Below are 27,047 nucleotides of genomic sequence, written 5' to 3' on the forward strand. Positions count from 1 at the left end.
TTATAAAAGGATGATATTAGCTTTCCTTTTCTACCTTTTGCCTTTCTGCCATGGATGATGCAGCAAAAAGGCCTTACCCAGATTCTGATCCCACAGTCATAGACTTCCTATCCTCTAGACTCAGAAGTCAATACACTTCTGTTCATTAGAAATAAACCCAGTCTGTGGCATATTTATTTTATCAGCATGAAATGAACTGAAATCCACCACTTTGCCAATCCTTGATAAGGTCCACTGTTCCTTGATTGAGAGTTACCTCAGGAGAGAATTGGAAAAATAACAACCTTTTACTATGCACAATTAGTTACCATAGAAACATTGTTTCAATAAGTTGGCATGGTAACCACCCTCTCCATAATTCTGAGGAACCTGAAGAGTAAGTCTGAAAATTCTGGCACATTTTAGAAGTCTGTTGTTTCCTAATCCTCAATATTTTCTGTGGATTCTTATTTATTCTCCTATTTATAATCACGCCCTTTTCTTGAACTGAATTTTCTGGTTAGTATTTTTGTTACTACTATTACTATGCATATAAAATAAGCATTTTCCATGATCAGGGCCTTTGAAGTTATCCAACTTAAAGAACAACCATGGGAAGTTTTTCTCTTGAGCTAATTCCCCTTGGCTAAATATCCTACTTTCAATTCTTCAAATTTATTTTCACATCAAAGATACTCATTTTAACGATATCATATATAAAACATAGTAAAAATATTGCCTTGAGCTATAGGCATTACTGAAATTCTATTACTAGGTAGCAGAAATAAAGGTAAATGCTTCAGTAAATAGGGGTCAGTGCTGACAAATACTCCTTGTGCACTCAATTTAGTTTATAGTAACTATTATAAATTGGGGAAGAGTGGTGAAGGGATTAAAAACATATAATCGGCCTATTAACTTTCAGAACTTGATAGTTTAATGCTTATATTATCTGCTTAGCTGAAATTTTAGTTTAAAACGTGAAATTGCCACTTTATAGGGAAAAAGGACTGAATATTAGGGATTATATATAGTTTAATCTAATGCTGTCCTGATTTTTTTAAGTTAGTATGTAATGTGGTTTTTATTCACTCTGAGGCTGTTTCCCTTTTTATTCTCACACATTAATTGTATGAAATAATGAGTCTCATTATGCTATTTTAATACATACATATATAACATACTTGCAATGTATCCAGCTGCTCTATTATACTCTCTTGGACACCCTTTTTCTGAGACTGTAAATTTCTTAACAGCAAGATTTATATCTGATTCATTTTTGACATCTGTATGATTTCTTGAAGGTAGACTTTTATATTAGACATATTTGTAAAGGATATCCTAAATTTTCTAGATGGATGATAATAGTTTCCATTTTAAAGAAATAATGGTGTGTGTGTGTGTGATATGTCTGTATGTCTTTGTTCATAAGAAGTTTTTGTGGGAGGTAATACTAGTGATGACCTTCTAATAGGAAAGCTAAAGTATTTAGAACAAACCTCCCCTTGACAACTAATGTATTCATGAATTTAATCCAGATCAAAGGACTATGAGGGAAACTCGAGCCGGGAGGCTTCAGAGTAAGATAGAATATTAGAAATTTCTTATTCAGGAGGCTGAGAGCTAAGGATTGTGGTTTGAAGCCAGCCCAGGCAGGAAAGTCCTTAAGATTCTTATCTCCAATAAACTACTCAGAAAAATCCAAAAGTGGCGCTTTGGCTCAAGTGGTATAGTACTAACTTTCAGCAAAAGAAGCTCAAGGACAGTGCTTCCCAGGCCCAGAGTTCAAGCCCCAGGACTGACAAAAAATAACCCCCGAAACAACACATTTCTTTTGTGTGGTTCTATGAATGAGAAGAGTCAAGATAATTAAGGAGACTCTATAATCTGAAAAAGAGAAAGAACACAGAGAATCAAGCAATATGTGACAGGACATCTAAAAAGCACAGAGAAACAAAAAGTTAAGGCGCAACAGGGGAAATAGTCTGCAACTCCAATCCTGGCTCACTGGTGGAGGGAACAATGGAAAGCTACACCACAAGGCAAGCATAGCAGTCCTGATTACAGAAAAACGGTCTTTTTTCGCCTTAGGAGAAACCCACAGCTTCACAAGCTATTAAATCCATTGTGGAAATTTGCTACATGGCAAGCCACCACTGGAAGAGACATTCATTGCACCCCCCTCCAAATCTGTAGTAAGATAGCTATTGTTTGAGACTGAACTTCCCTGGGGCCCTGAAAACAAGGAGTCGTCACAGGTCAGGAAGATTGCGGATGCCCTGACACAGTCAGAGTATGACATAGCCAGAAGGCAGGACTGGATATGGAAGTAGACAGATATGGAACTCCAGGAGTTTAGGCAGAGGGGAGTCTGTGCCATTGAAGTTTTGGTGGTTAGGGCACTGCCCTCTATGGGACCCAGTGAGCCCTGCTGTCTGTGGGCTGCCCTAGAGAATAAGTTCTGAGTCTGGGGATGGCAGGTGGCTCGGCTGGCCTCTGCTGTGGCATGCCTTCCAGCCTACCACATGTGGTTTTCAATGAATGAGATCGAGAGCTCTGAGAGTAGGTCTGACAAATTGTTCAATGTCCACAGCCGTGGCTTGCTGTGGGTGAAGGCTGAACGCACCAGAGCCAGGAGCCAGTGGGGCCAGTTCTCTAGGTTCTTTCTAGCTAGTGAAGAACTTGGTACCTTGTGTGATTTCCTGTGTGATTTCATGTCCGGGAAGTCCATCACCTTGGAATTTGCTGACCCTGGTGAACAATCTGAGCAGCCTTTTAGAGGAAGAACCCATAGGCACCTGTGACTCCGGCCATACAAACAAGGGAAGCTTCTAAGGGGAATGTTACTCTGTCACTGAGGACATACTCTCCACTGACCTGGCCTTTCCTCACAGCCAGTACCAATCTGCACGGTGGTCACAGAGGACTACAAAGGACCCTGTCACCTGTGCACAGACCTAGTGACTGCCAAGGTTAGGGGACTCCGGGAGAGACTTCTCCAATTCTTTGTCCTTTACTTTTTGGTTTTGGATGTATTCTTTTAATTTAATTTTATTGTAAAGATGCTGTACAGAGGGGTTACAATTACATGAACATTAGTACATTACTTGTCGGTCATTGTGATCCCTTCTTTTGTTGTCCCACCATCCCTCCCCTCCCCCATCTCTCACACACCTCCCCACACCCCCACCCCTGCCTGAAGTTGTAAAGTTGGTTTCCAAAATATACTGTCCTATGGGTATCCTTGTTGCAATGGGTCATCCTGTGTCCTTGTTTCACTGTTTTGTTATTCCCCTTCCCCTCCCCAGATTAGACAAATATATATACAAGATGCAGGGTACCCAAATCCAGTACAGTGACAACAGGTGACATACCACAGGGGGAAGAACATACAAAGTAAATAAAAAAAATCTCATAGAACATATAGTACATAAAAACAACAACAAAGAGACCTCTTGTGTCCATATTCTGGGGTTCATTTCACTTAGCATCATCTTATATGGTCATATGTACATAGCTTTTGAGCTTTTAAGCTCATCTGATAAGATTATTGTATATGTGTACTAATTATTGCAAATAAGGGAAACCATGTGACCTAAATTTCTAGGGCTCCTTGGCATAAGCTGAAATTTTCTTCATGAAGACCCAGAAACACACAAAAAAAATCAAAGAAAGGTTGGACAAATGGGATTGCATGAAACTGCAGAGCTTCTGCATGGCAAAGGACATAACTAGTAAGATCAATAGAAAGCCTGTGGGCTGGGAGATCTTCACTAGCTCTACAACAGACAAGGGCTAAACTGTAAATAGAACTCAAAAAATTAAATCCTCTAAAACAAATCCTCAAAGAAACAACTGTGCCATCAACAACTAGGCTAAAGACTTAAAGAAAAACTTCTTTGAAGAGGAAATAAGAATGGTCAATAGATTCATGAAGAAATGCTCAGCTTCTCTGGCCATAAGAGAAATGCAAATCAAAACAACATTGAGATTCTACCTCACCCAAGTTAGAATGGCTATAATCAAGAACTCTAATAGCAACAGATGCTGGAGGGGATGTGGCCAAAAGGGAACCCTACTGCATTGTTGGTGGGACTGTAAGCTTGTTCAACCACTTTGGAAAGCAGATTGGAGGTTCCTCAAGACTCCACATAGAGCTCCCCTATGACCCAGCAGTCCCACTTTTGGGCATTTATCCAAATGAAAACAAACAAGGCCATACTAAAGCTACCAGCACAACTATGTTTATTGCAGCATTATTCACTATAGCTAAGATATGGACCCAACCCAGATGCCCCTCAGTAGATGAATGGATCAAGAAAATGTGATATATATGTGAGACACACACACACACACACACACACACACACACACACACACACACACACACACACAATGGAATTCTATGTTTACACCAGAAAGAATGACACTCCCATTTGTTGGGAAATGGAAAGATTTGGATGTATTGTTGATAATATTGTTTTTTTTTTTTTTCTGTTGGTCATGGGGCTTGAACTCTGGGCTTGGGCGCTATCCCTGCACTCTTCATCTCAAGGTGAGCGCTCTACTGCTTGAGCCACAGCACCAATTCCGGTTTTCTAGTGGTTAATTGGAGATAAGAATCTCATGGACTTTTCTGCCCGGTCTGGCTTTGAACCATGATCCTCAGATCTCAGACTCCTCAGTAGCTAGGATAACAGGCATGAGCCACCAACGCCCTGTTTAATATTGTTTTTATATTATTTTGTGTTTTATGCTTTCTTCTCCTCCCCCTCTCCCTTCCCCTTTCCCCTCCCCCTCTCCTTACCCCTGCCTTTCCTCCTCCTCTCCTTCCTTCCTTCCTTCCTTCCTTCCTTCCTTTCTTCCTTCCTTCCTTCCTTTCTTCCTTCCTTCCTTCCTTCCTTCCTTCCTTCCTTCCTTCCTTCCTTCCTTCCTTCTTTCCTTCCTTCCTTCCTTCCTCCTTCCTCTTTCTTTCTTTCTTTCCTTCCTTTCTTTCTTTCTTTCTTTCTTTCTTTCTTTCTTTCTTTCTTTCTTTCTTTCTTTCTTTCTTTCTTTCTTTCTTTCTTTCTTTCTTTCTTTCTTTCTTTCTTCTTCCTCCTCTTCCTTCTTCTTCCTCTTTTTGTCAGTACCAGGGTTAACAGTTATGCTTGCCAGTCAGAAACTCTACTGCTTGAGACATTCTTCTAGCCCATGTTTTTCTTTTTTTTTATTTCTGTATGGTATTGATTTTTATTTGTATTTTCTGTCACAGTTTCACACATCACTCTGTCCATGGCTCCTCAGAAGGAATCTGAAACTACTACAGATTGCCTGGATCCCAAGGTTTTTCTTTGAAATCTGGATGAAAACCTCCAGAATCTAATTCTTGTCCTCTGAATGCCTATAAAACCAGCCTCATGCCAATGGTGTCATGGCCTGCTATCAGCATTAACAGTGGTTAAGCCCTATTAGACTATGGTTACACTGGCCTCTTAGTGTCTAGATGGATGAACAGGCAAAAAATTCCCTTGGGAAACAATTTTCTAAGCAGCCCTGTGCTAGAAAGTGGACCCAGATATGTTGTCAGAAACCACCTTGAGCCAGTATTAGGTACAGCTTACTGATTTCTGACATGTTCTTGTGATGTTTTTCCTATTGTCCTACTGCAAATACTTGGCTTCTTTTTTTAGTGGTTCTAATCTCTAACAAACATACCCACCTAGCCTGTATTTTATTTTATTTTATTTTATTATTCTGGTGCTGATTACTGGGGCTTGAACACATGACTTAGTATTTTTTTCCCACTTAAAACCTTGTGCTTTTGTTTTTTTTGACCCAAGGCTGGTACTCTACCACTTAAGCCATACTTTGATTTCCAGCTGCTTGATTGGAGATGAGTCTCATAGACTTTTTGCTTAGGCTGGATTCGAACCATGAACTTCATATTTAAGACACCTGAGTTGCTAGGATTACAGGTGGTAGATACCAGCTCCCAGCTTTGTCTATAATTTTTAAACATATTTGTTTTCTGATCAGAGTATATATTTTTCAAGTCTCTCTGTTCTGATTTTTGCTTTTAGTGATTCTCACTACTAACTTGGCCCAAAGTAGCCAGGAATGAATACCCCTGCGTACTGTCTGAGTGATGGGCTATCTTGAAGGTTCTTTTACTAAGTTAGCCAATTATCTTTATTTACATTTTACTTTTTTTTTAAAGACAAGATCTAAATAATTAAAGAAAAAAATAAAGATATAGCTATCTACCACAAGATGGCCTTGAACTCACAGTGTCTCTCAGGCTATCCTCAATTCCTGATCCTTATGCTTCTACCTCCTGAGTACTAGTATTTTAGACCTGAAAAACTATGCATGGCTAGTCACTCATCATTAAACGTAGTCCTCCAGAAAGTCTCAGGACATGGGAAAAAAGTAAAAATCTGCCACAGTGTAGGAAATAAATGGCCTTTAGTTCAATTTTCAATAGAGTCCTATTCCCATCCCAAACCTTAGGAACTATGTTCCTAATCTAGTCTTCTGAAGATCCATTAAAATTAAAATCCCTCATTATGCAGTGCCTACGGCATGTTAGCTTTTCCTAGTTCACTTGCATAAGCCTTCTCTTACCCACAAACCAGTTCCAAAAGCTTCTGAATCACATAATTAGGAATAGTTACAGCAATGATTCCTCTGTATTAATTTTCTGTGTTAGACACCTTTTCATTGCTTCAAGAAAAATAACCTGTGAAAACAATGTATGATAAGGACAAGTTAATTTTTGCTTGTGGTTTCAGATTTTCAGTCCAAATTCAGCTGGCTCCAATACTTTGTACTTTAAACAAAGCTGAATATCAAGGTGATGAATATATGGCAGAGCAAAGATGCTCATCTAATTGTGGCTATGAGGCACGGGGGGGGGGGAAGGAAGGAAGGGGCGGGCCAGGGATATGATATGCTTTTCAAAGGCATTCTCCAGTGATCTATCCCACTTTCTAATTTCCACTACTTCCCAATAATGCCTTCAGATTATGAACCCATCAATAGGTTGTTCCAGTAAATAGGTCAGATCCTTAGTCATTAATTCTCAATGGCTGGATCTACCATACAGGGACCATAACATCAACATGTAAGTTTTTTGATGGGTAGTTAATTACAAATCAGAACAGTCCAAGTATCTGTTCTGCTGTTTTCAACTCATTATGAATTTTGCTGTTAGTACAGCGAGTATAATTCAGGCAGTTTACCAAAGTGGTAAATGCTTTTAGGAAAGAAAAAAAAACCTCGATACAATGACTTCTCTTTCATGAGAATTCAGATTCAAAGATAGAAGTTTTCTTGTAGTTTTTTATTTTTTTAAGTTTTCATGAATAGACAGATATGACTGAAAAGTAGCAGCAACTCCCGAGACATCTGACAATTTATCAGGAGACTGTGGAATGACTTTGATGCTTTTGAAAGTAGCTAAGAACAGACATCTCTACTAGGGTCATCAGTCAAAGGCTCAGCTTGACAGTCTTTTCAATGTTTTGTCAAGAGAGTCTTGGAGTATTTTTTTCTTTAAAGAATATTTATGGGATGTTTTTCCCCAGAGCATCTACTTTTAAAAGTTAAAAATATATATGGCATTCTAAACTTGGAACTTAAAACATGTTTTAGATTTGATTTCAGTCCAATAAGTACAATTTACCATGAAGTAGTTATGTATAGTGTTGAGAACCTGTTTAAAGTTTTGCATCATTCACATACTGCTGATATATTCTTAGCAGTAACTAATTCCAATACTACTCTGCTTTTCTCCTTCCTGTGTAGTTCTTTCAAAATACCTATGGCTATCATTGCTGTTAAGCCATCAACATCTTCATGCACAAGAAACTTTAAGAACTAATTAAGAGCTGTATATAGGACTTCACAAAGGAAGTGACCTATTTTGAGCATTTGGGTACCTAATTAAATACTTTTGAATTTTTTTTTTTGGTTGTGTGTCTTGAATTGGGTCTGGGCACTGTCCCTTAGCCCTTCAGCTCAAGGCTAGTGAGCTACCACTTGAGCCACAGTGCCACTTCCTGTTTTCTGGTGGTTTATTGGAGGTAAGAGTCTCACAGACTTTCCTGCCTGGGCTGGCTTTGAACCATGATCCTCAGATCTAGCCTCCTGATAGCTAGGATTACAGATGTGAGCCACTGGGCCCAGGCTCAATACTCTTGAAATTTTTCTTGCATCTACATAATAGGTTAATCATATTTTAAAAGATTTGATGCTGAGATTAAATTCACCAGCAGTCTAATGTTGATGGCACCAAATCCTCCCCTCTATTCCATGATAAAGCCATGCCATGGCAAAGAAAAGTAGCATGTTTTCAGCATAAAATTTGTATCAGTTATCTAAGAAAGATGTTTAATTGCTGTTTCAAACTTAAGATTCTTCTGCCTCTGCCTCTAAGACATTAGGATTGATGCTGTGCCACTAGGCATACACACACACACACACACACACACACACACACACACACACACACACACACACGAGTCAAGCATTTCAAGCCATAGCAGGAAGATGTTTTAATCAATTCTATTTCATATGCCTTAAAGTCTATCATAGTTTGTCATTATGATTTCAATCACAAATTTTAATATGATACATTTAATCTTTTCAACATAAAAATGTCTTTTACTAAAAAAATTAGAAGAACTATAATGGAGCTGATATCTACTTACCATTCTGAATTTTATTGTTCTATTCTCTTGAGTGTACTTGCACAGTAATTTGTAGTTTCCTTTAGTATGTTAGTTTTATATGTTTACTATGGTATTTTCCTTTGATATGAAGCCAAATTAAGGAAAAGGCAATTTAAATTAGTTAAGTCAAGAAATGAACAATGATTCCACAAAATGGATTTGTATCACATCACTGTTTATGCTCAAATCCCAGTGATAAATCTCTTATTTACCAGTAATAAATCCCTCATTTATTAATAATAAATCTCTCATTTAGTGTATCTCCTTGCTTCTCTGACTAATACAATTGATGCAGGAAGCAGCGAGTCTAGCTCCAGAAACAGCTAACATCTCTTTTAGAATCATGCACATTTTTGACAAACAATTTGACATATCATAGAAGTAGGTAAAGCGACTAACTTGATGTGATCCAAAGTTGTATTCCAGAGTTTTCACCATAGATACCTCTCTTATACTTGACCTGATGAAGGGACAGCTTTCTTAAACTAAGCCATTTTTAATTGTTTATAAATCTGTTCTGTTTGTTGTAGAAGTCAAGTAATAAAATAATGATTAATAAGTATATTAAAATGGGCATAATTTACCTCTTAACCCTGGTATGTGATTTATAATTTACTAACATATAAATACATATGCATGCTTTTTTCAAAGACATTGTGCCTACTAAGTACAGAAATACAGTTCTAAACCACAACACTCTGTCTTTCTGTCTCTCTCGCTCTCTCTCTCTTTCACACACGCACATACACACAAACTAACAGATGAAATATGAGTGCTAACAGGCTTTCTTTCTGAACAATAAAATGTGACTAATGGTCCTCTGGAGAAAAAATGCACAACAATGGATATTTACCTAACCAACATTTTGCACCAAAAATAGCACAAAGATTTATAATATTATAGGCCATTTCAGAAGTTGCTACAGGACACTTTGTGCAGATAGTGTGCTATGTGGTGCAAATTATAGTGATTTGTGGAAGTGTAGAGTGGAAGACTGGAGCAATAAAGAAAGAAGAATAATGTTCTTCCTTGAATCACAGGGGAAAAGCACAGCTCAGCACATGTCTCCAAGCAACTTTGAATAGTATAGTGCTTTGAAGTTCAAGTCACAATAAATGTCATATCTAAATGACAATGGGATTGCATTAAGGAAAAATAGTCAGGATGACAAGTGGCTCATTTGATGTCATGAAAAGCACCTTCTTTAAAAGTCATTTATGGTAAAAACTGGAAAGACTTGGAAGTGACTGGGTGAGAATAATATTCACTTATATAGTAACTGAGAAACATGCAGGAGACAGAAGTTGGCCAGAAAAGGGTTTCGTGAGCTGGCTTCTGTGTATGGCCTGAATAAAAATATCTCCCTCAAAGGGTCAGGTGTTTATAGACTGGTTTCCAGCTGATGGTCTTTTGGGAAGTGGTTGAATCAGATGTGCTCTAATTCCATCCCTGGATTACCTATCAGTGCATTCATAGATGAATAGAATGCATTGAGGTGGGGCCTAGATGGAGAAAGTAGGACCCTGGGAATGTGCATCCTGTTTCTGGACTTTTCTACTCTGGTAGTTTCCTGGCTCCCATGAGGTGAGTAATTTTCCTGTGTAATACATTCTGTCATATTGTTTCTGCCTTGCCTCAGGCCTAAATGCTATGGGATCAGCCAGCCTGACTGAAATGTCTGCAACCATCCATGTCCCTTAAAGTTTCTCATGTGTTTTGTCATAGTGACAAAAAAAACAGCAGAGCTTTCATCATGACGGAATCGCTGATTCCTTACACGATGTGCATTCACTCGTTTGGGTGAAGTTGTAAGATTGATTTTTTTCTCCTGAAAACAAGATGCTCCATATGTTGAGCCCAAGAAAAAGAAAGGTGATCCTTCTAAAATTCTTCTCCAGCCAGTTGTAAACAAGGTCAATGGATGCTGGAGAATGCCTAAATGATGCTATAGAAACTCCATGAGAGGAAGAAATGAAAGAGAAATGGACATTCAGATTTCCCCTTTTCAGTTAGGAAGGCAGGCACAGTACATGTTCTCATGGGTAGAAAGTAGATACTGTACTTTCAAATTTGAATTTTGAGCACTTGTGGAGCAAAATGTTGTGGTTTCCAATCAATGCAACTGAAGAAATGTCCAGTGAGAAAACAGACTGTGAATCAGGAATGAAAGTGAGCCATGAAAGAACAGTCAGATTAGAACCATCATTGTAACAACAGTTACTTACTTGCTTAAATAGGGTAGGAGTCTCTTTCTAGTGAGAGGGGCTGCCCTTTAAAACAGGTCAGGGAAAGATTGCCAAACTTATTTCCCTTTGTATGAAGCAATGCTGTACCAATGGGCTGCAGAGCAAGCCCAAGCTGGAATCATAAAACTGTGCTTTGATGGCTGGAAGGTCTGGTAAATTATTTAAGGTCCCCAAGACTTTGTTTCCAAATTGACAAAATGACAACAGTATCAGTTTCTGCCTCATAGACTTTCAGAAGGATTGATTTAAATAGGAGATAATGCATGGAAATTGCTTAGCTTGGCAAGTAGCATGCAGCCCACATGTATAATTGGCCATTCAGTTATTATTCTCATGAGAATGGAAGTTCAAATAGGAATGCTTTAAATTAATATTCTCTCACCATGTTATTGAGGTCACATTGGATCAAATAAACTTAAAGAGGTGGGTTGTAAGGTTGAGTTTAAATGGGTTTGTGACTTTAATATTTTGAACAGACATTAAATGTCTCATGTGCACTTCAAAAACTAGCAGAATGAATGATTTAATATGTTATCCTGATAAAATATTAAATGTTGTGAACATTTTTTTACTCTTCATTTTGTTTAAGGAAAAAGCTAACTTCAATAGAAAGCCTCCACCTGCTTGTGAGTCACTGTAAAAGTGGAAATAATCTTAGGAGTTGATTAGAAAAGTTATTTCAAAAAGTTTTGTGATACAATGAATGTGACTCAAATAATTTTATCTGAAAGCTTGACTAGAGATTGCTAATGTTGTCAATCTGAGAAAAGTGTGAATCTCAGTAGTCTTTCAGACTACATAGTTGTTATAAATGTTTAATTATTCCCTTGAACGGCTGACTTAACTTGCTTTTCCTTTATCGTCACCTACAGTTGATGTTATCCTGATTACTTTTACTAGTCATAGCCTAGTATTAATTCACTCTAACTTTCCTGTGGAATATTTATATGTCTAGTGAATAGAAGTATAATTTTGATCAATGAATCATTAAAGAATCACAGTCTACATGTACGTTCTGAGAAAGCATTTGTCTAGTATGATGTTTTGAGAAATATTCAATTAAAATAATATTGTACTTGTTCCATCTTTGTTGGGAATCTCATATGAATAATTGTGATCTCATATAAGTGGAATTTCAAAATTTTATAGTGTCCTAGACATTGCAAATATCTAGAAAATCATGGGACCTATGTAATACATATGACCATATAAGATGATGCTAAGCGAAATGAACCCCAAAATAAGGACACAAATGGTTTTATCTTTCTTGCTGTTGCTTTTAATATGTTTATAATGTACTATCTGATTTTTTGTTTCTTCTGTATGTTCTTCCCCCATGGCATAACCCCTGTTTTCACTGTATTTGATTCTGGTGCCCTACATCTTGTATATACATTTTTCTAATTTGGGGAGGGGAAGGGAAATAGCAAAATGCTGAAATAAGGATACAGGATGACCCATTGTAATTATGAAATGCACAGACATTATGTTGAAAATGAACTTTACAACTTCGGGTGGGGGGAGAGAGGGATGAGTCCGGGAGGTGGGGAGGGAAAGGATGAGAGGGGGAAAACAAAGGAAGGGTAACAATGCTTGAGATGAAATGTACTCATTACTCATGTAACTGTAACCCCTCTGTACAGTATCTTTACAATAAAAATATATACAAAGTTTTATAGTGTTTTTTTCTCTGCAAACAGAGAAAAAAATTATTAGAGTTCTTGGATAAAATAGTCTCATTATTTTGAGGAAGGGAAAAAGAGCAAACAACCATCCTATGTCTTGTGCTTTCCCAGTCTATTCCCAAGAATTTCTTTGTGGCCCAGCCCCTTCTGTTCCTTGAATAGGTTCACAGTAAGCCCCTTTTGTCATGTATGAGGTACTTAAGTTATCTATCTGTAGGTACCCTAGTTTTTCTCATCTACAAAATAAGAGTAATAAATTGTTACTCCTTCATGGAATGTGGTGGATATATTTGTGCAGAATATTTAAATCAATGCATTGCAAAAAATGATGCTCAATATATATTGGCTATGTTATTATTGTCATCATTATCATCATCATCGTCATATCCTTTTGTATTTTTACTTGCTCCAATTAATGAGTTTCCTTGTGATATTTCCCTACATGCATATAGCATGCTTTGGCCTGCCCTCCTTTCAATCCTCTCTTGCTCTCTTATTTCCCCCTTTTTATACCTTAATAGTTCTTCATATCTTGTTCTTTTTTAAAAAAACAAAGCTTCTACATATGAGATTGGATGTGTAATACTTGTCTGTGTGTATGATTTATTATGTTCACCATGATGTTCTTGAGCATTTTGCAAAATTCCTTAAATTCTTCTTTAAATAATTTTGCCTTTCCTCCAACTTCTGTTTTCTTTTAAAACTTCCCATATTTTTCTTTTTTTTCTTTTTTTCTTTTTTGTGAACATACTGTACAGAGGAGTTACAATTACATGGGCAGGATAATGCATACATTTCTTACCAAGCATTGCAGCCTCCTCCTTTGTTTACCCTTCACATCCCTTCCCAGCCTCCCCCCTCTCCCACAAATGAGTACATTTCTTATCAAGCATTGCAGCCTCCTCCTTTGTTTACCCTTCACATCCCTTCCCAGCCTCCTCCTGCCCTCCCAATCCCCCCCCCCCGGGCCACCCCCCCCCCCCCGCACCAAAGTTGTAAAATTCATTTTCGACATGACAACTTGTACTTCTCGTTGTTGCAACAGGTCCACCTGTATCCTTAAATGACTTGTTTTTCCCCATCTCCTCTACAAATTATACCGACATCAAATATAGTGAAAGCAGGGGTTATACTGTGGGGGAGGGACATACAAAGCAACAAAGAAATAATCTTATAAATGCATTAGAAACAAATGCATGAAAGAAAAAAGCATTAAAATACATATCTAAGGGTTTATTTTCCTAACATCACATTATCTGACCTTTTCTGCTTGACTCATACATATACTAGATATTGCAAATAAGGGAAACCATGGGGCCTATGTTTCTTTGGGCTTGGCTTACTTCACTTAATGTAATTTTTTCCAAGTCTTTCCATTTCCTAACAAATGGGACAATGTCATTCTTTCTGATGGAGGCATAGAATTCCCAAAGTAGAAAGTCTTGACAGCAGGTTAGACCATGCAGAAGATTGAATCTCAGGGATTGAAGACAGCCGAGATATTATAGAGAAAGAACATACAACCATTCAAGACAAGTCCAAGAAATATGATAGATCTATCCAACACTTGGAAGACACCATAAGAAGGCCTAATCTAAGGATAATGAGTGTAGAGGAGCACCTAGAAACAGAAGTTAATGGTCTAGGAAATTTGTTTAACAGGATCCTAGCAGAGAACTTCCCAAACATGCAAAAAGACAGGCCTATTCAGATACAAGAAGCTTTTAGAACTCCAAATAGACCAGACCAGAATAGGACATCCCACCATCTCATTATAATCCACACAGGATCAACTCAGACCAAGGAAAAGATCCTTAAAGCTGTCAAGAAGAAAAGATTAATCACCTATAAAGGAAAACCAATTAGAATCACCTCAGATTTCTCAGCAGAGACAATCAAAGCAAGAAGAGTCTGGAATGATGTATACCATGTCCTAAAGAAAAATAACTATCAACCAAGAATACTGTACCCAGCTAAACTCTCCTTCATAACTGAAGGCCAAATAAAAACCTTCCATAGCAAGGAAAAATTGAAACAATACATCTCCACCAAACCAGCCCTACAAAAGATTCTTAAAGGTATCCTACACATAGAAAACCAACAAGACCACAATAAAGGCCAAGAAACTGCACACAAACTGAGAATCCAAGAACCATAGGAAGAACCCAGTTTCGCAGCCCCCAAGAAGGTGGATAACATGGCAGGAACTCCCAAATACCTTTCAGTCCTATTTCTTAACATTAATGGACTTAACTCTCCAATTAAGCGACATAGACTGTCTAGTTGGATTAAAAAACAAGATCCTTCTTTCTGTCCTTTTTTTTTTTCATTGTGAAAATACCATATAGATGGGTTACAATTACAAGGGAAAGATAATGAATACATTTCTTATCAAGTATTGTTGCCTCCTCCTTTGTTTCCCCTTCCCATCCCCACCCCCTTATGTCGTTTTTTGACATAACGACTTGTACATCTCATTGTCGAAATGGGTCCACCTGTACCCCTATTTAAACGATTTGTTTTTCCCTTCCCCTCCACAAATTATACCAACATCAAATACAGTGAAAGCAGGAGTTATACTATGGGGGAGGGACATACAAAGCAACAAAGAAATCATCTTATAAATATGTTGGAAACAATCACATGAAAGAAAAAACATTTGAAGAACTTCTTCTTTTCTTACTCATTTTAGATTTTCAAGGTTACTAATAAAGATGAAAGTTTCTAATTCATATATCTAGGTGCTGTGCATAAGATCTGAGTCTCTATTATTTTATTTAATCTTCAGATCAGTAGTATAAGGTTTTATGATTATTACTACTGTGTAGAATAGGTTATTATGATTAAGGCAGATTAAGGGACTTGCCTGAGATGATTTTTATTATATTAGATTATATATTTAAATTATTAAAAAATTAAATATATTTAAATTATTACATATATTTTTTATTATAAAGATACTGTACAGAGTGGTTATTGTTACATGAGTAAGGTAATCTGAGATGATTTTAAAAATAAAGTGTTGAGAATTGATCAGACTTATGAGGCATGCCAGGCATTCACAATCAATTTAATAAAATCTATCTCTCAAAAATGAGCCATATGATTATGCTATTGTTCTTGCAACACATTTTAAAAGGATTCAGAATAAATTGTAAGGAGTAATGAAAAATATTTGATAGGAGTTGAATTGGTGAATTGATAGACTTTCTCTGAACAGACATTAGCAGCTGCAGGCACAAACTTATGAAGACAAGTTAAAATTAATACAGTATTCTGTTTATTTCTGCTTCCTTCCAAGTGATCTGGTTTTCTTGCTTTTTTAACTTCTTCCTTTTTAAAATGTCAAGAAAGTTCTGATTTGATGTGAAATTACTATCATATTACATAGATTTCAGAGTATAATGTTTATTATATATGAAATACAAGAAAGGTGGTATTGGATGGAAAAGGGAGACTAACTAGAAAATACATAAAATAATTGATGAAGATGATGTCAGAAATTGATCAGTGTGAATTTAGGGCCCTAGGAGACTTTCTTTATTACATCTATTTGATCAAAATCACTTGTCAAAAGTTAAAATCCCACACATTTCATAGAGTTCCATCTAACTTAGGAAAAAGCAGGATATTTTCAATAATACTTAACTTTAATGAAGTTTCATATGTGAGAATGGCAACTGTGTTGGATACCCCATCAAGGTAAAGGCATTAAGGATTGCCAAAGGGTGACAGTTGGGGTGATCAGATTTCATTCTGAGTGTAGCCAGTGTGGTCAGTGTGTTGCAAAAAATGTAGGATGAAAAGTGATGGGGTTCAATAAATTTGAGTCTGCCCTGAATCCAGAATTGTAACACTAGGGGCAGGAAAAGAAATATTTGGGTTGAAAAGTTTTTCATGATTAAGTTTATTAGGAAAATGCAATTTAGTAAGAATTATTTCAAGAAACATACATTTGTTACTTTTTGAACACCATGCATATCTTCCAATTTTAGTTATTAATGTATCTAAATGAAGTTGGTAGATAAATGGTTACCTCTATTAGTCTAGCTCAGGTATTGACACAATCCTTTCATATATAACACAAGATAGTCAGGGCACCAGTAAATTATTTTGAAAGATATATCTAAGGTAGGACCTTAAAGTTGAAACAGTAAAACTAGCCTTGATAATTGACAGTAGTAGAAAATAACTGAAAACAAATACCACAGTCCAACAGGATCAGAAATGATTTTCCTGGTCTATCATGAAAGAGTGCTGTACCCTATGTGTGTAGTCACAGAGAACAGTAGACATGTGCTGTTCTTGTTGCCATGCTACTAAAAGGGTCTTTGATTCCCAGTATCAACATGGTGGGAAGGAAAAACACTCTGGATTAAAGAAGAGCAACACAATGGATTCTTCCATTTAACTTCGACGCAAGAGTGTTTTTGGCCCTGTCAAATCTGCCTCATGGATTACATTTTCCTTCATCATTCCGCCTACTCATTTCCCTTTGCTCATACAGCCCCACTGATAAATTGCACTGCACTAATATGTAGTTCTTTCTAGATTTCATCTTGGAAACACCATATCAGAACTGTAAACAAGAAGATTCTGTGGGACCCAGCCTATCAGAAATGACACTGAGGATTCTGCTTTATGATGCTCACGGGATAGGGCTGTTCACTTAACTGGCAAATTGCCTCTGGATAGCTGCTTTTGACTCATCAAGATGTCCATATCTTCTCTTTCAGCAGCTATTTTCTCTCATATGATAGCCATTGAAAATGTGCCTCCTCCTCCTCTTCGTAATATACCAAGTAAGTGGGGCCCTGTTCTTTTGTTGTTTTCAGTGATACTTGTACACAGGACAGTTGAGGGTTGCTAGGGACATAGGTAATCCTATTGACAGCCTAGCGAAATGCAGAGTCTAGGTGTACAAATCCTGCTTTGTCTACTTGAGGCCATTTCAATTCTCTATGCCTCAGATATTTTTCCATTTGTGAAATAAGGATCTTTATGACTTCTCATAACTTCAAATTCACTGAAGTGTTTTTAAATAGGAAAAAATAGGGGCTCAGAGAGGTCACATAAACCAAGGTTATCTGTTTTTGATATATCTTCTAGTCCTTACCCAAAGTTGGTCTTACTGCCCCTTCATGAGATAATTAGTATTTAAATTCACTAGGCACAGTCTTATTTTAAATTTAAAGGGGAGGAAATACAAGTATCATTCTTGCTGTGAGGTTTATTCCTATTTCATTTGGACTTTTATTGTCTACCTTTTGACATAATACTGTAGAAATAATATAGAATTCAATATTTAGAAATGTATATAACTGATGGTATTTATTCCATGTAGTCAATTTACACCTAGGACTGTAACCACTTATGGCCATCCAGTTCATAGCCATAATAACTGAATATCAACCTTCTGAGTAGTGACATGTAATAGTCTCAGTTTTAATTGAGATTTAAAAATAATATTAAACAAAGGTAATACTCATATGGCTTCCTAGCTTCAATAAAGTATTAACTCTGGCAGTTTTCTTTGGGCTTCCTGTGAAAGTTAATTTCTTGAACTAAATTAAAAATTTACTGCTCATAGTCTTCAGAGAAAAGATAGCATAGGCAAAAGATGATGTTCTTTGAAGGCTTGTGCCCATGTCTTGAATAGTATTAGACAAAGTCCTCAAGGTAAATTCCTATTTTCATTCTTTGCAGTGTCTATATTTCTATCTAAGAAATTATTGTATATGGCCAAATTTTTCCACTTTGTGGAAATAAGTGTTCTATATATTTTTGCCCCAAACCACAGCCTCTATTGTCAGGTTTTCTTTGTGAAAAAGAAAAAGAAATAATCACTACAAGATATTTTTCTTTTTAAGGTGCCTGGGAAATTCAGTAGCTGGGAGTTAAAAATCAGATTAATTTAGAATCAATGGAATGAGATATTTGCTACCCTCTGCAGTGTCTCCCAAGGACACTTAACTTGTATGAAGTGATTAAAAGATGGAAAATCAGGAGCAATTTAGATCTCAGCACTGAATGGCACATAATGGAAAGCAGCAGAGCTCCCGATTTTCTCTTTAGAGGTTCCTATTTGATGTTATATGTCTGTGACTTGTCTTTGGAGACGTGTCCTGCTTGCTTAATGGCTGTGTCTTTGTGCCAACTCCAGCAAATCAACAGTTTCCCCCAGTAGACGCTCGTTGTCACTGCTGAAACAATGATTGTATGAAAAGCCAGTATATGGCTGATGCTTTCAATCTATAAAATGACTGAAGCTGAATTATAAAAGATATAAATGGAAAGCTTCAAAATGCAATGGGCACAAATAGGAAGATTTGTTTAAATGCCTAATAAATAGTCAATATGTAGATCCTGTTTAGTTTGGATTTGCTCAATTGAATTAGAATTAGTGATTTACATCCACTTTATAAATATTTGTATAATGTTTTATTTAATGTCAAGAATGTTAAAGTTTAAATAATGTTTATTGGGTATTTCTTATAGGTAGCATGCATGCATTTGTATGTTCCCTTTTTCATTTGTTCCACACAAGAACCTTATGAGGTCTGTGGTAAGCAGAATAATGGCCTTGTCTGTAGTTCCCAGAACCTGTGAATATTCCAGGCTATAAAGCAAGTGGGGAATGGAAGCTTTAGATAGAATTAAGGTAGTTGAGTCTGCTGATCTCAAGTTGGGGGAGAGCATCTTGAAGTGTCCTAGATCCCACTGATGTGACAGTGCAGTGAGCAGGGTGAGTGAGAGCCAGAATGAGGAAATGTGAAAAAGATTTGATGAATGGTCATTGATAGCTTTGGAGAGGCATGGAGACATGAGACAAGGAAGACCTAAGGCATCCATGCAGACTGTGGAAAGCAAGGAAAGCTTAGAGCCTCAGAAGGAAGATAATCTTGCTGACAACTTAATGTCAAATGGTTACTTGCTTTAAACATCGGATTTCCAGAAGCGTAAACAACATAGTTATATTGTTTGTTAAGTTTCTAGATCTGAGGTAATTGGTTAAGAGAATAATAAAATATGATCCATTTTTAAATGACAGGTAAGGAGATTTGGGTCTCAGGAAGTTACCCATGGAAGTGAAGGAGTAGAGTCTTCTATGTGGATGAATTGTCTCTGCTCATAAAAACAGCAGCAGGAGCAATTTATACAGTAGCATTCTCCTTGCCTTCTTACTAACTTCTATGAAATCCCTCACCCATTCCATCTATTAAATAAGTAGACTTCAATTGCATTGAGACATTTGTTTAGAGACTTTTGACTGATACACAGATACTCGAAGCAATTTAGCTTTTTGAGTCAGCTTAGTGCTTACAGTTATTTGTTTTTTCCATTGACATTTTCAAATCTTCTTCTATTGTCTCTTTGGCTTGTGTCTTAAGTTAGTTTCACAGCTTGATAACCCCAGGGAATGGATATGTGTTCTCAAAAGCAAAGGATTCAATGCCACTTTTTAATTTTTATATATATATATATATATATTTATATATAATTGCAAAAAATATGGTACAGAGGGGTTACAGTTACATGAGTAAGATAATGAATACATTTCCTATTGAGCAGTGTTACCTCCTCCTTTGTTTTTCCATTGTTATCACTTCCTTCCCCACTTCCCCAACTCCTCCCTTCCCTGCCCCCGACATTGTAAAGTTCCTTTTCAACATAGTGTCCTGTATATCTCATCATCACAAGGGCCAACCTGCATCCCAATTTAAGCATTCTGCTATACCTCTTCTCCTCCCAAAATTACAGAAATGTATATACGATGCAGCACACCAGAATCAAATACAGTGAAAACAAGGGTTATACAATGGGGGAAGAACATACAAAAGAAACAGAAGAATCAAATAGTGCATTATAAGTACTCCATCAGAAAGAATGACATTGCCCCATTCGTTAGGAAATGGAAAGACTTGGAAAAAATTATATTAAGTGAAGTAAGCCAGGCCCAAAGAAACTTAGGTCCTATGGTTTCCCTTGTTTGCAATAATAGTACATATGTAGATAAGCAGAAAAGGCCAAAAGCTATGTACACCATTTGGCTTATGACTATGACCTTGATCTCAACGAGCTATATTTGTTTGGATTAGTATGCTACAACTTTAGTTGCTGTGTAATTAAGTAGGCTCACTTAAACTTCTTAGCCAGGGTAAACTTTAGAAATATGCATTACGTTTTGACTACTGGTTTGATCTCCAAGAAAGAATTTCTGTGTTTTTAGTAGAAGTTTCAAGTTCACAAATATTTCTAGGTATGTTTTACTGTTTCTAACACATGAGGATGCAGAGGGGAAAAAAAAGAGAAGTGTTTAAAACCAGAGATGTTTGAACGAATGTAGAAACCAGATAGTTTTCTTAAGGGAATGTTTGCCTTTGTTCTTTTACATATTATGGTGTACATTTACTGTAAGTCTGATAATACTGATAATACTCAACACAGATCATTTTCTGTAATTTGAGAAATTTTTCAGTTCTCTAGAAATTAAAGATTGAAGGAGCTTCAAAATATATTTATTTGGAAAAATGACTATTGCACCATTTTAAAGTTCTAAACTATTTAAATCCTAGGAGTCTGGGTAAAAGAATGAGACTTTAAGTAAAAAAAAAACCAGGGAAGCAGATTGTGCTATATGAAGAAACAAGTTTATAAATAAAAATCTCTGAAAGAAATGAGAATAGAAATTCCAAGATGGTATAGAAATCGGAAAATATGTCCATGCTTGTATTATCATTAACAGTATGAAAAATAACCATTAGATAGGGAAAAGAGTATTGAAATATTTTTTGACTTTTATTTCAGTGTAAAAGGATAACTCATTGTTTTTCTGTACCAAAGAAAAATGTTGGGAATTTCATTGGGGGAAAAACAAACCAAAACAACAACAACAACAAAAAACACTAGAGGAAGATAACATATCTCTTTAAGCCAGCAATAGTGAAGATAATTTTAAGTTCCAGTCCAGTCTGGTCTAGAGAGCCAAGTCCTTGCCTCAAAAACAAAACAAAAAAATATTTTTTTTCTTTTAATGTACTTGTATTTTGTCAGATACTTTTTTATATTATTGTAAATTATACTGAAGGGTTTCACTGTGATCATTCCGTACATGCCATTCCTAGTGCTGGTGGCTCATACCTGTAATCCTAGCTACTCAGGAGGCTGAGATCTCAAGATAGCAGTTCAAAGCCAGCCCAGACAAGAAAGTCCATAAGACTCTTATCTCCAATTAACCACCAGAAAACCAGAAGTGGAGCTGTGGCTCAAAATGGTTAGAGCTCTAGCTTAGAGCAAAAGTCTCAGGGATAGCACCTGGGACCCAAATTCAAGACCCATGACCAACAAAACAAAATTTACTTTGAATTAGTCACCTCTGTTGTTCTTTTCTGTCCTTCTTGTCTTTTGAAGCAGTTTTTCATGGCGTTCATTCTGTTTTTATACATGTAAATAAAGTGATTTGATCATAATTCCCTCCCCCTTACCACATCTCCCCTTCTTCAGTGCTCCATTTCCACTGGTTCCTCTCCCCAAACAGTCCCTGTCGTTCTTTTTTAAAAAAATATTTCTTTCTCTTCTCTCTCTCTTCTTTCTTTCTTTTTGTTCTCTTTCTCTATTTCTTTTTTCTTTTTTATGTTTTTTTTTTTATTGTGAAAATACTGTACAGAGGGGTTACAATTACATGGGCAAGATAATGAGTACATTTCTTATCAAGCATTGTAGCCTCCTTTGTTTCCCCTTCCCATCCCTTCCCATCCTCCCCCCCCCCCGCCCCATCTTTCTTTTTTTCTTTTTATTTATTTATTTTTTGTTGTTGTTGCTCAGACAATCTTGAGTGGCCTTGATAAATTAAGTTCTGGGAATTTAAATTTGAGCTCAACTGTGCCTGAAGGTTCAGGCAAGAAACAGGAAATGGTGACATAAAAAGAAGTGCACTGCAAGTCGGATATGTCCACTAGATGTCAGGCTAAGTCTCCCCACATCTCAGACTATTGCTCCATCCTATCTCTAAAATTAGAACTCTAGTGTAATCAGTCCCAGAGCATTATCAATTCTTCATCCATTTAGATAGGTTCTCCATCACCTTTCTACTGAACTAATCTCTGGTCTTTTGTCCAACACGTATTGAGAAGGAGATTACTTGTCTCATACAATGAGTAGAAAAGAAATTTGATCATATTAACTCTCCTCTCAAAAGCTGTCGGAATCCCACTTTCTCCCAAAACTTAGATTACAATTCATTTTTCAAAGTCTCACATTTAAGTCTCTCATGATTTGGCTGAAATCTATTACTTGTGTCCTAAATTTTACAGTTCTGTTGATAAACAGCTAAACTGAATAAACTACTACAGTTAAACTACTGTCTTTAATGTCTTTGCTTGAATCTAACCATCAATATTGATCAGAGGTGTGAGCGGAAAGTCCTAGGTTTAATTAAGCATTCAGATGGCCACTCAAGGCACCCATGGTCACTAGAATATAAAATGGAATTGCAGTCTTCCAGAAATACAGTGACAAAAGATCCCGGTTTTGTGGCAGAAATCTTCACAGCTGCCTAACAGCAGTCTGCATACCATTCTTTGCTTCCTATGTAGTAGTTCAAGTTCAATGTAATGGAAATTATATATAGGGCAGATTCTGAATTACACATGCTTAATAGATTCATAAGCCAAAAGCTCATAAAAATGCCACAGGCATTAGTCCTGATTTCTGAAAAAAAAATCTCAGTTGCAAGTCCATTTTGATGGCTCATGAAATATTTGTAGGTCATCTATCATTCTTCCTAGTCTAGTAGCAATTACCAATCAGAGGATATTATTATCGTAAGCAATGCTGTTCCTCAATACAGTTGGCTCTCAGTCCAGGCTCTGGAAAATAGAGCTGGAGATTTCTCCTGAGTACAAGATTATTCCTTAAATTTGACTATTATAAATACTCACCATGCTGTCATGCCTTCTCTCAAGTTACTTGTCTTTGGTGTTCCCATTTGTCTTTCTCTAGTTGCTCCTATCATTCCAGTGCCTCAGAGTTCTCTTTAACCACTTTAGTCTTTGCAAAGATTCTCCTGCCATTTCAATGTAAAGTAATCTCTTCCATATTCTGAACTTCCTCAACCTCTTTCCAGTATCCATCCTATTATTTGTATTAATCTCATATTAGTTACCTCAAAGATGTATGCTTCTGGGTTATGATTCCTTGTAGGTGTCTTAATGTCTTAAAATAAGTGATTGTCTTTCACTCCTCTCACATCTTCAACACTGACCACATAGGTGATTAGTAAATTAAATGAGGAATAAAAAACTCTCAGACAATTTTAGGGACTTTGGTAAATACAGCTTTAAAAAATTTATTGCAGTGCTGAGATTTGAGGATTGCGGTTTGAAGCCAGCACAGGCAGGAAAATCTGTGAGACTCTTATTTCCATAAACTACTCAGAAAAACCTGGAAGTGGTGCTATGGCCCAAATGCTAGAGCACAAAGAAGTTCAGGGACAACACCAAGGCCCTGAGTTCAAGCCCTAGGACCAGCAAGAAGAAAGAAAAAAGAAAGATGATGTTAGGTGAAATGAACTCCAACACAAGTGGTTTTTTTCTTTCTTGCTATTGTTTCTAATGTATTTATAAGGTGATTTCTTTGTTGCTTTGTATGTCCCTCCCCCATGGTATAACCCCTGTTTTCACTATATTTGATGTTGGTATAATTTGGGGAGGAGAAGGGAAAAAACAAATTGTTTAAATAGGGATACAGGTGGACCCATTGTAACAATGAGATGTACGAACTTTAAAACTTTGGTGGACGGGGAGGGGAGTGTAGTCCTGGAGATGGGAGGGCAGAGATGGTAGGGGAAAAACAAAGGAGGAGGCAAAAATGCTTGATAAGAAATGTCCTCATTACCTTGCTCATGTAATTGTAACCCTTCTGTATGGTATTTTCACAATAAAAAGTTTATAAAAATAAAGAAAAAAGAAAAGGGAAAGGGAAAGAAACAAAATTGTATAGCTAATGCATGTATCAGCATGGAAAATTCTGAAAAATTAAAACTTTCAATTCAGGTACCTACCCAATTCTCAGAACAAAGTAATTCTTTTCTTGAGCTTACCAAGTATGTTAATATGTAAAAAAGTGTAATCTTATTCTTCTTCATTCTTGTGATTTAAAAATATTAATTTTGCTGCGTGCTAGTAGCTCATGCTTGTAATTCTAACTTCTCAGGAGGCTGAGATCTAAGGATTGTGGTTTGAAAGGAGTCCAGGCAGGAAAGTCTGTGAGACTCTTATCTCCAACCATTCACAGAAAAAGCTGGAAGTGGAACTGTGGCTGAAGTGGTAGAGTGCTAGCTTTGTGAAAAAAAAGGAGCTCAGGGACAGCACTCAGGCCCAAAGTTCAAACTCAAGGCCTGGTAAAAATAAATAAATAAATTTTACCTAAAAAATATCGTATATTTTCATGTGATACCTCATGGTATTATAGATTTTATTTGTTATTGCATTGAACATGTAGATTTCTTTTCTCAGATTTTTAAAAATTATTATCAAAGTGATGTACAGAGGGGTTACAGTTCCATAAGTAAGGTAGTGAGTACATTTCTTGTCAAAGTTGTTATCCCTTCCCTCATTTTTCTTCTACTTTCCTTCCCCCCCCCCCGCCCCGAATCTCTCACAAGTTGTACAGATCATTTCCAACATATTGTCTTGTGTATATTGCTGTTGCATTGGTTTCCCCCTTGTCCTTATAGATTTTTTTTTCACAGTAGAAATAGTAAGGTTAGGCAAGCGGTATGGGATAAGGCAAATGGTGAGACGGGAAATGGAATATGGTAGTTGAAGACATTTAATACATTTGGTATAGGTATATAATTGGGATGTGAGGAAGAATGGTTATGTCTGGGGTAGGAAATAAGTGGAAAAGGTAATAATTCTATGGTAGCAAAGTGTGAGGTGGAGTAGTAGGTTACTAGTAGGTTATGAGTGAGAGCAGTGTAGGAAAAAAGGAGACAAAAAAGGGAAAAACTCAAGAATGAAGGGAGGAACAAACAAACTCCCCTTCCCCCCCGAAACAATAACAAAAATAAATGCCAAACAGTTTTCTGGTCTCGGGAAGGGTATAGTCTATTTCCAGCTTGTTTCTCTTTCCAAAATGACACAGACTTCCAATCTCAGATACTACTCCCATATTTGGTTTGCATGGATTCAGTCCCTCGTTTGGGAGAAGGAGCACTACATCTCTTTTGAGTCCCAGTCTACCTTTCTCAAGTTGTGCTATGTGTCCTGCCAGGGTCTTCCCCAGGCCATGAAGGGCCTTTGCAATTGGCTCCTCACTGATATGCTTGAGTACCTCTGCTAGTGACTGAAACCACTTGGGCAATGTGCGCAGGTGCTCTGGGGGTGAAGGGAATTGTAGTAATGTCTGGCAGTGTCAGTTACTCAGACCTACTGAGTCAGTGCAGACTGGCATACAGGACATTGTGTGTGCCTCTGGAAACATCAGCAGCGCTTGCTTTGCCTTACTCATGTGAAGCAGAATTATTGTTGTTTTGCGAATCACTTATCTATTGTAGAGATTGGAAGTGGCCACTTACTTGATTTCCTCTAGTGTAGCTTCTGAGGTAGTATCTTCAGGCCATCATGGTGGCAGTGTTTTGCTCTGAGTCACAGGTCTCCCTCCACTGTCTTTTCCCTAAACCAGACTTGCAATTTTCTGACTCCTTCCACAATTGTGTCAGATGCATGGGGCCATGCCAGATTAAAAACAGAAAACAATAAAAACCACAAAAGATCCAGATTTTCTATCTCATCATGTATTGGCTCCATTTGATTATGTCTTTCTTCTTCTTTAGGAGTTTAATATTTTTTTTAAATTTCCATTAGACTCTGTCTATTTATACTTTGTCCGGTATCTGTCACCTAAGTTGACTTGTTCAAAGTGGGTATTAGTTTTGGCAATAATTTTATCTTTTTTTTTTCCTAAATGCAAAAGTTTTCATTATGTAGTTTACTATCAACATGTTTATGTTTAATGATGTATAATTTGTTTCTTGTTATTTTGTTTTGTATAAATGAAAACAAATTCTTAATAAAGTCAGTGATTACTTCAGCACAACTATTTTCTTGGTGCTATCAGAGCACATTGGACAATACAATTTCCCTTTTCTAGGAAAGATAGGTTTCAAAAAGAATCACATCTAGGTTAACTTTGGTGTCAAACCTAAAAGGATAAAGAAGCCTTTTCTGTTGAGAAATAAACCAAAGAAAATATTGACACTAACCTTGAACAAAAGTGCTCAGTGACAGAACCCAGGCCCTGATTTCAAGCCCTGACAGACAAAAATGAAACAAAACAAAAGAGAAACTGGTAGAAAATGCGAAGAGGGAGGGAGTGACTGTTCAAAAAGACATGTAAAACAGGTAAGATTTTCTCTCTTAACA

At 36.8% G+C, this 27,047-nt stretch overlaps 1 protein-coding gene across 3 annotated transcripts in view; it reads left to right on the forward strand.

Annotated features, from left to right (window-relative positions):
• Positions 1–362: 362 nt before the first annotated feature.
• Positions 363–27,047, forward strand: part of Cnbd1 (cyclic nucleotide binding domain containing 1) — a 294,076-nt gene continuing 267,391 nt past the window's right edge. For 2 of the 3 annotated variants that reach the window (XM_069991807.1, XM_069991808.1), the window contains exons 1-2: positions 436–498; positions 17,173–17,423. In XM_069991807.1, coding sequence (XP_069847908.1) covers positions 17,336–17,423 — 88 coding nt within the window. In that variant the 5' untranslated portion in view covers positions 436–498; positions 17,173–17,335. Of the gene's footprint in view, positions 377–435; positions 499–17,172; positions 17,424–27,047 lie in introns of those variants that run through there. The other variant, XM_069991806.1, reaches the window with a different exon arrangement.

This window comes from Dipodomys merriami, unplaced genomic scaffold (assembly GCF_024711535.1).
Source record: "Dipodomys merriami isolate MVZ:Mamm:240054 unplaced genomic scaffold, mDipMer1.0.p SCAF_4, whole genome shotgun sequence".
Taxonomy (NCBI): Eukaryota; Metazoa; Chordata; class Mammalia; order Rodentia; family Heteromyidae; genus Dipodomys; species Dipodomys merriami.